The 17,500-nt window shown below is 47.7% G+C and overlaps 1 protein-coding gene across 1 annotated transcript in view; it reads right to left on the bottom strand.

The window, feature by feature from the left end:
* Positions 1 to 17,500, bottom strand: part of hmcn1 (hemicentin 1) — a gene marked incomplete at its 5' end in the record, with an annotated part of 87,957 nt that overhangs the window by 29,897 nt on the left and 40,560 nt on the right. Inside the window, 21 exons of the mRNA XM_083672345.1 lie at positions 1,436 to 1,559; positions 1,732 to 1,883; positions 2,596 to 2,772; positions 3,487 to 3,588; positions 3,877 to 4,000; positions 4,259 to 4,413; positions 4,708 to 4,877; positions 4,965 to 5,073; positions 6,358 to 6,639; positions 6,815 to 7,093; positions 7,395 to 7,549; positions 7,885 to 8,011; positions 8,321 to 8,468; positions 9,689 to 9,819; positions 10,233 to 10,427; positions 10,636 to 10,731; positions 10,946 to 11,218; positions 12,733 to 12,860; positions 13,364 to 13,538; positions 13,741 to 13,900; positions 16,149 to 16,261. Coding sequence (XP_083528471.1) covers positions 1,436 to 1,559; positions 1,732 to 1,883; positions 2,596 to 2,772; positions 3,487 to 3,588; positions 3,877 to 4,000; positions 4,259 to 4,413; positions 4,708 to 4,877; positions 4,965 to 5,073; positions 6,358 to 6,639; positions 6,815 to 7,093; positions 7,395 to 7,549; positions 7,885 to 8,011; positions 8,321 to 8,468; positions 9,689 to 9,819; positions 10,233 to 10,427; positions 10,636 to 10,731; positions 10,946 to 11,218; positions 12,733 to 12,860; positions 13,364 to 13,538; positions 13,741 to 13,900; positions 16,149 to 16,261 — 3,375 coding nt within the window. The remainder of the gene's footprint in view (positions 1 to 1,435; positions 1,560 to 1,731; positions 1,884 to 2,595; positions 2,773 to 3,486; positions 3,589 to 3,876; positions 4,001 to 4,258; positions 4,414 to 4,707; positions 4,878 to 4,964; positions 5,074 to 6,357; positions 6,640 to 6,814; positions 7,094 to 7,394; positions 7,550 to 7,884; positions 8,012 to 8,320; positions 8,469 to 9,688; positions 9,820 to 10,232; positions 10,428 to 10,635; positions 10,732 to 10,945; positions 11,219 to 12,732; positions 12,861 to 13,363; positions 13,539 to 13,740; positions 13,901 to 16,148; positions 16,262 to 17,500) is intronic.

The raw sequence follows: 17,500 nt of genomic DNA on the forward strand, positions 1-17,500 counted from the left end.
ACACACACACACACACACACACACACACACACACACACACACACACACACACACACACACACACACACACACCCATGCACACACACACACACACACACACATAAACAAAGCCACAGTCAGACTCGAGGGTCCTAAAATACATATTTCTCCACAGATAATAAAATCAGATGAAGATGAAGATGTTTCCTCCAGCCTAGGACTATCAACATCTAGCCCAAGACAAACCGCAGTCATCACCGCCAGTTCAACATCTGTTTGGGCACTACAGACTTTCTGGAGCTAGAGAACACTTTCTCACTCTGAAGAGCTGAAAGGGTTCTTGAACTGAATGCTAAGGTCAGCTGTCTGAGTGTTATGGTAACCACTGTGGGTGTCACTGAGTGATGCGAGCCAACTACGTTTCCCACGATGCAGCTGGCACAGGGCAGTATTGGGACCCAGACTATGACATCAGAGCCTGAGACAGGCTAACGATGGGAAAATGACAATAAGTTACTGTCTGGAGGTATCCACCCTCTGCTTGAGAAATTAAGCTTAAGTCTACTATTGGGAACAATAATGCAATTCCTCCACTGTCTGGAGGTCTCCACCCTCTGCTTGAAAAAGTCTACTATTGGGAACAATAGTGCAATTTCTCCACTTGTATGTCAATCACAAACCTCCCTTCAGTCTAATCCAGAATTGTTTTCTTGATACAATAAATTTCACAGTAACAATGTTCTTCAAATCTGGCCTGGCCCATAGCATGACTGGAAGCCAATTGCCTCTAAATGATGTTTCTTTTGACAGACTAAACACATGTCCTCAGGAGAGGATGGAGACAGGCCAGTAGGAGGACTTGGCCAGACACAGGAAGTTGCTGTAGAATGGTAGCAATTACCACAACAAATCTGCCTTTATTCCTTTAGACAAGATCCTTTGATGTTGGAACAGATGACATATGGACATTTGGTGCTCATGTTCGAATAGGCATGCGCGCGCACGCACACACACACACACACACACGCACACACACACGCACACACCATAATCACTAAGACAGTCTGAAAGTCTGAAACTCTCCAATTACTTCTTCCAATGATTACATTGAGAGACGTGATTAAAATTGAACTTGATTAGATTCATTTAACAACTAATTGGCTGTCAACATCAACTCTCTGAGCAAAACTGACACGGTTGATTGAAATGCTGAACACAAACCATTCTCTACACATGTGTGGTTATCAAAACCACTTTGAACAGAAATTCAGATGTTGTAATATAGGCCTATCCTTTGAGACACATACCACAGGCTACCATAACTACCATATAGTTTCAGTTATACAGAAAAAAACATAACTGTGTGTTTATGTGTGTGTGTGTGTGTGTGTGTGTGTGTGTGTGTGTGTGTGTGTGTGTGTGTGTGTGTGTGTGTGTGTGTTGGAGCTTTACCCACCGTGCACACGCAGGTCGTATTCCCTATGCTGTTCACCCCCAGCATTGACCGCCACACAGGTGTACCTGCCAGTATCACTGACCTGGGCACTGCTGAGAGATAGCACCCTACCACCAGACAACACCTACACACACACACACACACACACACACACACACACACACACACGTCAGAAAAATTTATACAGTGCATCACATCACATCACACCACATGCACACACACACACACACACACACACACACACACACACACACACACACACACACACACACACACACAGAGGAGTCGGTGGTTACCTGTATGCCATCTGACACGCTGGCTACAGGGCTGCCATCTTTGAGCCAGGTGAGGCTGGGCGGGGGCAGGCCTGTGGCCTCACACTTCAGCCTGGCAGGCTCATTCACCACCACCGTCACCATGCCACCACGACTGGAGATGGCAGGGGGCACTGCCAGTCAGGGGAGAAGAGAAGGGAGCATTAAGTTACACACACGCACGCACGCACGCACACACGCACACACACACACACACTCTCCTAGCCATATCCCTTATCCTATGGCCATGACCTGCACACAACACAGATTGGGGCTTTACACACTACAGAACCGACCAGAACCGTCTTGTGCTGGCTGGGAAATGTTATTTGCACTATAGTGAATGTGTAACCAGGCTTCAGCTTTGTTGTGTAAAATAGGGTATAAACTCCCAGTCATATCTTTTATCCCATGACATCATCACCCTCCCTGTCTGATCCACACTGATCCAACACAGAGCTCCTGTGTTAACTCAGCAGAGATAAATGCTATAGTTTCAATGGTCCCCCGGAGACTCAGATGCTGTTGTGAGTACATGTGGATTTAATAGGAATGATAATGTGATTCAATCAGAACATAATGTTCTCTGAGAGGGCTGTTCTGCTGTCCTGGGATGTTATTGAGGATTTGGGCATTCCTGTGTCAAAGGCTTTGATTTGAGCCAACATGTGGTTGAAGGGTCCAAAGGCATCTCTCTGTGTGTAACTAATTACCTGCATCTGTATGGGCACTGACCCAACCCAATGCGGTCCTCCATCCATTCCTCTACACATCTGACCAGCACATTGAACAGCGGTCACGTTTGAGCGGTCGCGGTCACGTTCGATTTGAGCGTTCGTCACTCACCGTACACCTGCAGCCTATGAAAGAGCTCTGAGGTTCCTGCAATGTTGACCGCCACGCAGCGGTACAACCCGGCGTCAGAGAGCTGAGCACGGTCAATCTCCAGCACCTGACCGCGATTCAGGATGGTCACCCCGGCTGCATTCGTCACCGGTCGACCGTCTTTGTACCAGGTGATGGCTGACCGCAATGACCAGAAGATGAAAGTGAGTAAATCAGATACAGGTAAAGACTCCATGGTCACAATGATGTAGAGCAGTGATCCGCAGGACTCCTGGTCCTGGAGAGTGGGTTCAAGCTGTTGTCTCAGCCTAGTGTTGATGCAGGTGTGTCACTGCTGAGCTTGGGACTAAAGCCTGCAGCACTGAGGCTCTCCAGGATCAGGAATGAGGATCACTGATGTAGGAAGCAAACAAGGCAACAGGTGTAGGAGCATTAGGACAAAGCTTTTATGAGTTCTTTATCCGATTGTTTTACAGAGCTTTTTATTGGTCCTTAAACAGGCTGCTCTCAATGATCCATAAACTAAGCTGCCTGTGATTAGCCTACTGGCAGCTAAGCCAATACAGCCCCTCTGGCATTGGAGATGGAGGTGAAAGAAACAGATTGTCTGTAAAAAAAAAAAAAAAAAAAAGGGTTTGCTTGCAGCTGCTTACAAAAGCTTGATTATGAAAATATCCCTGTGATATCAGATCTTAGAGTAACACCTGCTTTGAAAATGCAGACATGTCCTGAAGCCAGAAACATGAGTAATACACATTGGTATGTGAGCAGGCATCAGTATTTTTGAGGAGTTGAGCTTGAGCTATGGTTGAGCAGTTGCCTAACACAGGTCAACCTAACCCTAGCCAAGGGGTCAACCTAACTTTGAGGTGTTAGCTGGGCGGGGCTTACCTGGCAGTGGGCTTCCCGTGGCCTTGCACTCTAGCTGGGTGGGGAAGCCTGCCAGGATGGTCTCATTGAAGGTCTCTCCAGAGTAACGGATGCTAGGAGGCTCTGAGAAACACAAGTACTGTATTACATGTCTGTCAATAGACCGGGGACCAATGTGAAAGAGAGAGAAAGACAGAGAGAGAGAGAGAAAGACAGAGAGAGAGAGAGAGAGAGAGAGAGAGAGAGAGAGAGAGAGAGACAGAGAGAGAGAGAGACAGAGACAGAGAGACAAAGAGAGAGGAGGGAATGGAAGAGACTAAGATACAAAGATAGGTAACCTTGGAGAGAGACAAAGGGACAGACAGACAGACAGGCAGAGGGACAGCGAGAGAGATCTGAGGAGCCTGTTACCGTGGACACTGAGGCGAATATGCTGCTGGGCCTCTCCTGCTGCGTTAGTGGCCACACAGGTGTATCTCCCAGCATCCTCCAGTCTGGCCTCCGTGATATGCAGCGTTCTACCTGCTGACTCCAGCTATGACACACACACACACACACACACACACACACACACACACACACACACACACACACACATTGTATAAACACATACAAATAAAATATACTGTAAATAAGACACACGCATATCTGACCTTTTCAGGGGTAGAAATGTGGAATATCAGGTGAAAAGGAGAAAATATGCTGCACAACCACTAAAAGGGGGTTGGGGGTGTGGGAAACAAGTTCAGGGACAAGGCTCCAGTTGTCATACAAGCATCAGAGAGTCTCCAACCTTCAGGTGTTCCTGTGCTGTGTCCACCGGGCGGCCATCTTTAAGCCAGGTGATGCTAGGAGAAGGGATGCCACTGGTGACACACTGGAGGCTCATGGGCTTGTGGAGGACCACAGAACGCTCCGAGGAACCGCTGGAGCGGATGGAGGGAGGAACTGGAGAGCAAGAGAGGGGGGTGACAAGAGATAGGGACAGGTAGCAGATAGAGACAATAGAGACAAGTGAAAGAAAAAGAAATGAAACATTATACAGGACAAGAATTCAACATAACACCATATTTCAAATAAAGTGAAAATGAAGGATTTACCCCAGGTGTGAACCCTCCGGCGGCTTGCATTAAGAGCAAAATACATACATCACAACACCACCGGGTGTTTGACAGGATTGTCATCATAATATCACAATATACTGTCCAGTGTTCTGCCCACATAAGGAGTCTCTCTGCTTACCGTGTACAGCCACATTGAAGTCCCTCTCGTAGTCTCCTGCGGCGTTGGTGGCCACACACTGGAAGCGTGCCGTGTCCGTCACCTGAGCACGAGAGATCACCAGCCGACGACCATTGGATGCTATGCGAACCCCCTCACCCTGCCTGACCGGCTGACCGTCCTTAAACCACCTTCAGGACAGAGAGAGAGGGAGTGTTAAGGTGTGTGTGTGTGTGTGTGTGTGTGTGTGTGTGTGTGTGTGTGTGTTGAAAACTTACGTGATGACAGGTGCAGGTGTTCCCGTGGCGTGGCACTCTAGCTCCAGAGGGTTGTTGATGATGACAGTGGCGTCTGTGACCTCATCTCCTCCATCAACAACGGGGGGAACTGTCATTGGGCAGACCACAAGGTGTCAATCACTTCCACGCAGTTCAGATGATCTTGTAACATATAACCAACCTTGTAACAAATGATCAGCCCTGTAGTTAATAATCAGTTTCTAATTTAGACAGAATACTATTAGAACAGACATGTATAAATACTTTATAGTTAATAGTTATTTACACAGCATGTTATATAGTGTACACATGTGCTGTACTCATCTCTCTCTCTCTCTCTCTCTCTCTCTCTCTCTCCCTATCACTACTTGGACATTGTGTTCATGTCTCTTCTACATTTCCCACAATATCTTCCATCTTTCACTTTCCCTTCAAAGACACTACAAAATCAAAATCAACTACATACGGAATCTAACTTCCAAGCTGACATCACATTTTACCAGCACTAAACAAATCTGGCTCTGTGGAGCATATGCATTGCATTCACTTCAGCACGTCCAGATGTTGAGATGATCGATGCAAGGAATTATGCTAAAGCCCTCTTTGGAAAATGTAAATGTATACATTAATTTAAATTCATGACAGCAGTTGTCAGATGTCAAAGGACCCCAGTTGAAGTTTCATGGAAAACATGATCCTGAGAGTCATGTCTTATTACACTGTGTGTGTATGTGTGTGTGTGTGTGTGTGTGGGGGGGGGGGGGGGGGGGTTAGCCTGGTTACACATCCTCCATAGTTGCTATAACAGTGCAGGAAAGGACAGTGTGAAAGGAAAATATCAGAGGTTGGTTCAGGTTGGCCCTGTAGTCCTACAGATATGGCTGATGGTCTCAAACCATCTGGTCACGGAGGGCTTGTCTATCACTCCACAGTCTCTTTCCCTTCCTCCCTCCCAGAAGGTTTTACTGGGCAAGCACTTCTCTCCTGACATTGACTGATCACCACTCATACGATCCGCCAAACGTAAATGAAACAAAGAAAGTAAATAATCTTTGTTTTTACTGACTTCCTCATAATCTCTTCCTCCTGGCTCTCTCCTGGACTACAGCGGTTCTGTGAACAGGGTGGCATGTGAAGACTTTCTGTGAGGTCGTCTCATTCCATGTGATTTATGATGGTCTAAGGTGGAGCCAGGTGGTTGGCCCACCTAAGCAGTGTCTTTTACTGTGAGAGTTCACTCTACAAATGGTATTTACTGGAAACAGTACAGTGCAGTAAAGTGAATGTATACCAGAGACTGTGTATGCCTATAATACAAAAATAAGTGTGTGTGTGTGTGTGTGTGTGTGTGTGTGTGTGTGTGCATGTGTGTGCGCGTGTGTACAGTATGTACCTAGAACACTGACGTCGTACTTGATCTCCTTCTCCCCGGCAACGCTGGTTGCCACGCAGACGTAGCGGCCAGCGTCAGAAGCGACAGCGGAGAGGATCTCGATTTTCCGTCCCTGCTGGAGGACACGGACACTCTCCCCATTCCGGACGGGAATGCCGTCCTTCAGCCAGGTAAGGGTGGGTGGAGGATGCCCCCCTGCCTCACACTCCAGGGTCAGAGGCTTACTGACCACCACCTTTCTCTCTGTAGGGGTGTCCTGCCCCCCCGCGATGGAGGGAGGCACTGGGGTGGAGGTGGGGGGGGAATGACAGAGGACAGTGTCAGGATGGGGAGTGAATGTGTCAAGTAAATGAATGTTCTGTGATATCAGGTGAAGCTATCTGACGTGAGAACATCGGTAAAAGGGAGGAAGGAGATACGTAACAAGAGCATGTTTGGGGAGGTGGAGTTAGCTTACGGTAAACGTCCAGGTTGTATTTCTTCTCGGCGGTGCCGGCCACACTGTTGACCCTGCAGGTGTACTTCCCGGCGTCGGACGCCTGGGCCCGAGGGATCTTCAGGTAGTGACCTCGGTCCACGTACTGGGCCTGCCGGCTGGACAGGATGGCCTCTCCGTTGCGGTACCAGGTGATAGCAGGCAGTGGCACGCCGCGGGCCTCGCACTCCAGAGCTACGGTGGTGTCCAGGAGGGTGGTGACCTCCGTGGTCACGTTACCCCCCTTGATGGTGGGGGGAACTGGTGGGGATGAAATAATAATGCTGTCAATAATAACAATGATTGATTGGATTTATATAGAGTGCTTTTCTGGATGCTCTGAACACTTAACATTATATGGGAGAATAACATGTAAATAGAGGAGCTGTTACCTGAGCTAAACTCAAAATATACACTCCACACACACACACACACACACACACACACACACACACACACACACACACTCACACACTCACACACACACACACACACACACTCACACACACACACACACACACACACACTCAACACACCACAACACTAGCTGGTCCACACTCACCATAGACACTGAGGTTGAAGTCCTTGGACTGCTTCCCCGCTGCGTTAGTCACACTGCACTGGTAGCGGGCCTGGTCCCCCAGACGGGCACTCTTTATCTTCAACACCTGCCCCCTGCTGGTGACCTCCACGTTGGGGTCACCCAGGAACACCAGTCTGGGAGGGAGGAAGGGAGGAAGGAGAGGGAAGGACACTGGGTTAGTGGTTCTACTGGGAGAAGGGAATGGTGGACCACCTCTTCCAGCTGGTCAGCGAGAACATCAGCTCGTCATGTCCTTGGAGAAAAGCGCTCCATGCTCCATGCATTTAATGACTTGAATTACTGTGCATTATAAAGTATGGTACAGTACTACAGTAAACACACAGGACATCAAACCGAGGAAGAAGCCCATTTTAAAAACAGAGGTACAGAGGTACAGTAGACTCATAAGAGTCTCTTGAAAAAAATATAATTCAACAGTTCTATAGAAAGTGTTAAGTAGGGCACTCACTTCCTGTCTTTGTACCACTGGATGGTGGGGAAGGGATCTCCTGTGACCTTACACTCCAGACTGACCTCCTGGTTGAGCACTGCCGACACGTCCCTGGAGGAGCCCGTCCCCGCGATGGAGGGGGGGACTAGGACACAGGAGGAGAGAGTTAGGGGACTAGGGTACAAGGAGAGAAAATTAGGGAACTAGGACACAGGGAGAGAAATAGGGAACTAGGACACAGGAGGAGAGAATTAGGGAACTAGGACACAGGAGGAGAGAATTAGGGAACTAGGGTACAGAGAGATAATTAGAGACAAGGGGTTTAACTGAAGTCAGAAACTGTAAATCCAACAGTAATGACATACATATACTGTAGAATATACTGTTTAAAAAACCCTGTCTTTTCTCCCGTCAAAGCCTTGATGTCAGAGTCAGTGTTGTATTCTGCACTCACCCAGGACGTCCAGGAAGAAGCCCTTCTCCGTACTTCCCGCGATGTTGATGGCCTCACAGCTGTAGCTGCCTGCGTCTGTGGTGCCGGCCTTCAGCAGCCTCAAGATCTTCCCCTTCTGAAGGATCTGGACACTGCTGCTGGGCACCACCTGCACACACACACACACACACACACACACACACACACACATTTTAACACATTTTAGGAGAGCCAGAGCAAAGGGGGTGTATACTTTTTCACACAGGTCTTCTCTGTTTTTCACTTTTAATACATGATTGACAATTATTAGATTTTTTCTTTCCCTTCGAAAGCGTCCAGTCGGCTGTGTAGATCAGTGGGAAATCAGACAATTGTGAATGGGGGCCAATACATTTCAGCTGTTACCTAAAACTTACTGCAGACAGAGAACAGGGCATTAAACTACTTTAATTTATGATATATTACCAGATTAACATGTAATGCTACTGTGATTTTCCCATCTGTACTGTAGGTTAGGATATGAGCTCTGTTGAAGGGAAAGAACACTGTTGCAGCCAAGGAACATCACACACCGCCAGCCACTGTGAGCTGGAATCTTAAATTACAGTAAAGGACTGAGTTCCCATATTAATATATCACCATTATTATGTGTTATTACATCTATCAGCCCGCTGCTTCTAAGACATGATTAGATATTTCCTCGCTGCTGTTTTTATAACACACACGTGCATGCACACACACACACACACACACACACATACACAGACATGTGCATGCATGCACACAAACACACATACACACACGTGCATGCACATGCACGCGCACACTCACGCATATACGCTCACACACACACGCTTGCACACACACACACACTCACGCATTCGCGTACACACACACACACACATACACACACACACACACACACACACATACACACACACACACACACACAGACACACTCACACATGCATACACACACACACACAGACACACTCACACATGCATACACATACACACACACACACACACACACACACTCAATTCTGAAAATGATCCACATAAAGACGGCTTTATGAGCAGTGTTGGAGTTTTACGGCTCCTTTCTTGGACCGTGCACCCTATGATCAGAGCTCACTCAGTTATTATTTATGATGGCGTCTTCTATTAATGGAGGAAACACAACCTTGGCTTCTCATCATTACTCTCATTATTTTTAGCCATCTTCGCCATGTTCAAGTGCATCAGTATTTGATCATTGCCTAATTATCATGATAAGAAGACATTATGTGACTCAAACTATCAAGTCCATTTAAGGCAAATTGAATATTTTATGTTTTTTCTTTCATATCCTCCACGTCTAAAGCAGACGTTCAGTAAAATTTCACCTACAGGAACCCCATCCTTGTACCATGTGATGACCGGGGCGGGACTTCCTGTGACATCACACAAAAGGCTGGTGGGCTGGTTCAGAACCACCGATACGTTGCCTGGCGACCCGTTGTCCCGCAAATCCGGGGGCACTGTGTGGAGGGCAAAGGGGAAAGGTCAGGGTTGAGGTGCCAGTGCTTCAGAAGTACTGGACCACACAATAGCAATACTACTGTATGGATATATAACATTAATATATTTGTATTATTATATGAATAGATTCATGTATTTATCCAAAGAAACTTAACTTATACATAACATAACTTACGGTATAGTGATTGCATCCATTTTTGGTATATATGGTCCCATGGGAATTGATCCCACAACCACAACCACAGCATTGCTAGCACCATTCTCTACCAACTGAACCACACAGGATCATATGACACAGTAGGCTCGTAGCATCTAACATGCTACACTAGCTGACCGTTGACCACAAGAACGCTCTAGGCCAGGTCACCTTTGACCTTGAGCTACGACTCTAAAACCCGCTTGGCTAGCTTACCGTTGACCTTGAGCTGGTACTTCTTCTCAGTGGTGCCGGCGTCGTTGGCGGCGGTGCAGACGTATTCACCGTTGTCGAGCGGTGACACGGAAACCAGAATGAGGAGGGTGCCATCCTCTAGGATGGACAGACCAGGCTCGTTCCCCGTCAGCTCCTGACCGTTACGCAACCACTTGATCACAGGCGTAGGAGTGCCTAGAGGACAGAGAGAGAGAGAGAGGGAGAGAGAGAGAGAGAGAGAGAGAGAGAGAGAAAGAGGGGGAGAGAGAAATAGTTAGAGTCAAATAACAAAACAGAGCACACATGGGCAAATTACAGCTGTATCTTTCTAATCAAATGTGGAAAGTTAGTGAACCTCACTGGTGGACATGTGATTTCATTGAGTGATAACCCTGACTGTCACCTTTAGCGGGGCAGGGGAAGGCGATACGCTGGTTGGCCACCCTCTCCTGCAGGGGGCTGTTAAAGGGAGGCTCCAACACATCCACCACGGGGGGAACTGAGGGGGCGCACACACACACACACACACACACACACACACACACACACACACACACACACACACACACACACACACACACATACACACATAAGTCAATGATAACAACTGAACATGTCTTCTCCTTCTCTTAAAAAACAGAAAAATCACTGCAGAATATGTTTTACATATGCATGTGTTTTGCCTGTGAGAGGTTAACAGAAAGGCGACTCACCTTGGACCAGCAGCTGGACGTTGGCCTGGTCTGTCCCAGCGATGTTGGAGGCCACACAGGTGTACATGCCCTCGTCACTCAGCTCTACCTGACCCAGGGTCAGGCTGCTGTCAGGGAGGGTGCGGTACTGCGCCCCGTCCACCAGCAGGGCGGCGCCATCCTTCAGCCAGGTGACGCTGGGTTCAGGGACCCCCCGCGCAATGCAGGGCAGGTCCACAGGGTGCCCCACCTGAACCTTCATCACCCGCGGCCCTGCCTGGATGCTAGGGGGCACTGCAGAGGAACACACAGGGGGGGGAAATTAAACAGGCAATGAATAGACGAACCACAGACGTCAGGACCCCAGAATACAGAATAATACAGGATTTCATTCGTATATATACGATAAAAAGCTAACATCATATTTTTTACATGATGTAGCTTGTAGCTTCCAAGCATATACAGACGTTTCAGCAGGGTTGCCTTCTTCAGTGTGCGATTCAGGATTTCATGACTGCATCGCCTTTTTTTTGCCTGACTTGGCTATTGTAATCTTAATACCACACACATAATCTGTGACATTACGCCTTCTCCTCCTCCTGCTTTGAAGTCTATGATGGTTTTTAATGAGAGAGTGATAATTCCTAGTTTGTAGCTGCTGTGAGTGTTCTCCATGTTTGGGCACACACACACACACGCACGCACGCACGCACACACACGCACACGCACACGCACACGCACACGCACACGCACACGCACACACACACACAGATACACACACACACACACACACACAGATACACACACACACACACACTTCAGAATGCCGGTGATGATGATTATAATCTGCCACTCCGATTGCTGCAGGTTAATTGCAGCGTTCAGACAGTTTCAGTCAGGAGCACTTAGGACGTTCCTGAGGTACGCTCAGTGTAGTCATCATCCAACCCAACGCTGTCATTTAATTTAATTTTCTCTCTCTTCTCTTCTCCCCCCTCCTCCTCTTTTCTCCCTCCCTTTTGTTCTGTCCATCTGTCCGTCTGTCTGTCTGTCTAGGTTGAGTTTAAACCTATCTTAGGTGCATTGCTACAATGTCTGTGGCTGAATGAGTAATACCCAGTGTAATGTTCTCACACATGAGGTATTTAACCATATAACATCTAATGAGTGTGTGTGTGCGTGTGTGTGTGTCTGGACCGTAACAGAGGAAAAACAGCAAGAGACAAAGACAGTTAAATCCTTTAAACTGATGATGTTTATCTATGGGAATTTGTGGGTTTTGGTTGGGTTTGAAAGTTGAGTCGGATACAGGGGTTCTGTTCTGAGTGACGGCACTTTGCGAAGAGGTCCATCTGTTCAGTGGGAGTGTGAAGCAGAAGCTAGTCTACAGCGCCACAGTTCTGTCCATTGTCCTGGGCTGAAAGAGACTACAGGGACCTTCCTGACCAGCATTCCTTTGACAGCCGACTAGGTCAAAATCTAAAACTGACCTTTAGCAAATGTTCAATGTTGGTTTGCTGGTCAGTTGTGTCCCCCTATGTTCTGATATCCACACTAGCATACTACAAAGAATGAAGCAATGTAACGGCCATGCATTCTAAGTGTATGCTAGTGTGGTGTGACAGCCAAGGTTCTAACCCGGGTCTTCCACGTGGATGACCCAAGCATCTACCATGATGCAAAATCACCTCCGCTACACTGGTGTGGATGTCGAAACACATCCCTGGTCTGCTCCTGATACTGTACCAGTAGATCTCTGGATAACATGTTCATGTGTAAAGCTTCTTTGTAGTGCTGCTCAGCCTTACCGTGGACGCTGAGGTGGACTGTCTGGGTGAAGTTGCCCGCGATGTTGGTGGCCACGCACACGTACATGCCGCTGTCCGACAGCCTGCTCTCCAGGATCTTCATAGAGCCAGAGGGGAGCTGGGTGTGTCTGGGACGGACACACACACACACACACACACACACACACACACACACACACACACACACCAAACACAGGTGAATACACACACATACAGAGAGAGAGAGAGAGAGACACACACACACAAAAAAAAACACAAAAAAAAATCCAACACTGTTTACTAATCCACCATCGACCACAAGTATAGCTCCTCTACCTAGAGATAACAGGGGTAGGGGGTTAACAAGAGATCTACACCTGACCTCAAACCAACCCCCCTCTGAGGAGTATGACCTTTTACACTCAAAACTGTCATTTTGAGCTCAAGCATTTTACCAGCAAAACCAGCCCTGTGGGTTCATTCTTGGTGATAGGAGCAGTAAATAAAGTGTGTGTGCCTGTGTGTGTGTGTGTGTGTGTGTGTGTGTGTGTGTGTGTGTGTGTGTGTGTGTGTGTATGTGTGCGTGTGAGAAAGAGAGACACGGAGAGACAGTGAGAGAGTGTGTCAGAACAGAGATTATTTATTGTCTTACCTAGGGGAGAAGGGGGAGATGAGCTGCCTTTCCTTGGCCCAAGTGATGACAGGAGGGGGGACACTCTGGACCTCACAGGGCATGGTGACATCCTCCCCCTCGATGACAGAGACCTCCAATACTCCCCCGCTGGACCCCCCCAGACCCACCTCACCCCCACTGGTCCTGGGCCGCACTGAGAGCATATAACAAACAACAGATGAGGAAATGCAACAATAGCAGTGACAGCAGACATGCTAGAATGATTAGCTTATATAGCTACACTGTTAAGTAGCTTTCACACACACAGACCCCTATATCCAGTAGTGTGCCAGTGGAAGGGGGTAGTGGTGTGGATGTCCTGTAGCCATGTTCGGGAGCCCCTCTGTGGGCCTTACCGTAGACAGTGAGCTGGACCTTCCTGGAGCTATAGCCGGCAGCGTTGGTGGCGGTGCAGACAAACTCCCCTGACTCTTCCCCGCTAGGGGAGGCGATGTGGAGGCTTCCTTCAGGACCCAGAGAGAAGGCTGGACCACCCAGGTTCAACAGCTCCCCTCGCTATGGGGTGGGGGGGGGGGGGGGGTTCACACAGGGCAGGGATTAGAGGTCAGGGGTCAGAGGGCACCACTCCCACTTCATTAAATCACTTTATTAACACTTGACTCACCGCGGGGGAGAGGAGAGGAGGGTGTGTGGGTGGGTTGACCTACAGGGCTGCTGTAAGCATAAGGCAATGTTTGCTCTGATTTCTCTACCATACCATCACTAAGGATAAAGGCTGCTCCAGCGCACAGCACGCTACAGTATGTTTTAACGTGAGCTTGAAGTTCTGTCCAACACCTGAACCAAAAGAACAGAGCCACATAAAAGAGGGATCGTTATCTTTGAACGGCCCCGGTGGATCGGCCATGGGATTGATACATTCAGAGAGGGAGGGAATCACAGGGAATCAGAAGTGAACAGCTGGTGCAGGAGTTAGAGGAGTCTGGTTTCATACGCCTCTGTAGCCCCATTCACTTTAACAGCATCACTTTTACAAGTCCGAGAATCCAGTATGTGAAGCGGGTGGGAAAGGAACCACACAAACACACACACACACACACACACACACACACACACACACACACATACACACATGTAGCACATCTGCACATTCATATACAGTACAGACATACATATAAGGCCCAAACACACACAAACAAAACACACAGACACACACATGCACGCACACGCACGCACGCACGCACGCACGCACGCACGCACGCCCACATACTGTACACACACTGTACACACACACACACACACACACACACACACACACACACACACACACACACACATACAGTTGAAGGCCTGTTACTGTCTTCTGCCATTGTTCCATCACTGGAAATGTGATTGGGCTAAAAATACATAACGAGCCACAGGTGTCCTTGAGGGAACCAGACAAGTGAGCCAGGGTGCAAAGGACTGGGAACAACTACCGGGACAGGACTGACCAGCACACCGATGTTGAATTTCCAAATTGGTCACAAAATGAGATCAAATATATAGTTTTAACAATGTTTTGAACAATGGGCAATTACAAACAATGGAGTCAAACAACCTTTTATCTTAAGAATTGTGATGGGGTTATAAGTTATATTTTTCCAGAATCAATGGTTTTATGATATACAATTAATTGAAAAGTCACACTACCTAACACAGCCCAACACGACCCATTACACAGCCTCACACTACCTAACACAGCCTCACACTACCTAACACAGCCTCACACTACCTAACACAGCCCAATACGACCCATCACACAGACTCACACTACCTAACACAGCCTCACAGATCCCTAACACAGCCTCACACTACCTAACACAGCCTCACACTACCTAACACAGCATCACACTACCTAACACAGCCTCACACTACCTAACACAGCCCAATACGACCCATCACACAGACTCACACTACCTAACACAGACTCACACTACCTAACACAGACTCACACTACCTAACACAGCCCAACACCATCCAGTACTGCAGAACCAGCCAGTAACCATAAATCTATGGTCAGTCCAAATGAAGCGTAACAGCCATATGTAGCATGTTTGAACACAGCCTAGTGTGTGTGAACAAAATGGGTGTGTTGTCCTAACTGTGAAACATGCGTGTTCTGGGTTGGCGTGAGACCGTGACCGTTCCCTAATTGAAGACGATGTCTTTATCCCAGACAGTCTCTCACTTCACAAATTTTTACGACCAATGGCAGTTTGATCGGCTGCCAAAATGCAGCGCTCCATAAATTGACATTTTTGCCAGGACCCTCCACCCACCGCTGGTTTACCCAGCCCCTCCTATCCCCCTGTCTCACACTCAATATGACCATGGATACAAACCATATGTGCATGTGAACATGTGAAAAGCATGTAGAAGCATGTAAAAGTATGTAGAAGCATGTAGAAGCATGTAGAAGCAAATGTAGTACTGTATATTACTACACTAACAGTTCCCACGTTAGAGCCCTAACAACACAGGTTTCTGCTTATGATTTACAGAGACAAGCAAAGTCTGGGTTTTGTCAGAAAACAAAACAAATCCAGATTGATATTTCATATTTAATCTCTCTCTCTTTTTCTGCCTCACTGTCTCGTTTGCCGTCTCAATAACTCTCGTTCGCTCGGTCTCTGGCACTCATCCTACTACTCTTCCAATCTTTCTTTCTCCCCCCTCTCCTTCCCCCCTCTCCTTCCCCCCTCTCCCTCCCCCCTCTCTGAAAGTGTGTTGAACAGATTCATGCTGAGGTATGTGTACTGACCTTGGCCCATGTGATGTCAGGCGTGGGCACTCCGTTGGCACGGCAGGGCAGGGAGATGGGGGTGCCCTCGATGGTGCTGAACACCTGAGGACCATGCTGGATAGTGGGCATCACTGGTGAGAGAGGAGAGGGAGGAGCAGTTAGACCTCTGAATCTGAATCTCTCTATCCAGGTGCCATAGGATAAGGGATATGGCTAGGAGTGTGTGTGTGTGTGTGTGTGTGTGTGTGTGTGTGTGTGTGTGTGTGTGTGTGTGTGTGTGTGCGTGTGTGTGTGTGTGTGTGTGTTGTGTACAGTATGTCCCCTCCTCCTCTTGTTGAGTGTGTCTCTGTGGCGTCTGGATGGCTGAAGCAGTGTTTGGCTGCATCCATAAAGGTATCCCTCTCCTATCGTCTCAGATCTCCCTCGCTCCTTCTCCCTCTATCTGTTTTATCAATAAGCCCTGGGACAGCTGTGAGAGAGATTAACGCTGGAAACTTGGAGTGGCCAACAACCACCACAGTTCAACATGACTGTACGATTTGTGATATAACCACTCACAAGACTCATACACAAACACTGTACAGTATGTGACAAACCGTAAAATACAGACATAAACACACACATTTGGACATTTGGCAGAAATGTTGCTACTTCTCTCACTCTCAATGAATGTACTGCAAGGCCATGGTTCTAGTTGTTCTCTGTCGCCAGAAAGTTACTCTATAAAAATGTCCAATGTATACATGCTGTCCACAGGGATGACCTAGTTCCAGCCTGTCAAAGACTCTGTGCATCTGTACATGCCATGATGGATTCACACATGTGAATGTAGACTGGTACACTAAAACTGGTGCCAGTAAAGAAAATAAGAACATATTTTCCCCTCCAAACTGTGCCACTCCGTACAGCTGTTACTGTTTTTTATGCAAACTCAAGACAATTTTATTCATGAACTAAGAACATTCCACTGAGCGAAGGAGGGAGGGAGGGAGGGAGGGAAAGAGGGGGAGAAAGGTGGAGAGAGAGAATAAAGGGCCATTGTATGTGGAGTCAGACAGCCCAGGGAGAAGAGAGGGGAGTCGTGCTGAGGCCAGGATTAAGGAAATACTCAAGAGTCTTACCCAACGATGTTACAGTATAGAAATGATAATATAGCCTGGTGTGGTCTTTTTTTCTTCTAACCATAGTTATGGTTACAATGGTCATAGTGTGGTCTTACCATAGTTATTGTTTGCACTGTACAGTGATCATAGTGCGGTCTCACCTTGGTTAGTGCTACAAAGGTCATAGTGCGGTCTTACCACCCTAACCCTAACCCTAACCCTAACCCATATTGTGGTCTTACCATAGTTATTGTTTCCACTGTACAG

This window comes from Argentina silus (assembly GCF_951799395.1).
Source record: "Argentina silus genome assembly, chromosome: 6".
NCBI classification, from domain to species: domain Eukaryota; kingdom Metazoa; phylum Chordata; class Actinopteri; order Argentiniformes; family Argentinidae; genus Argentina; species Argentina silus.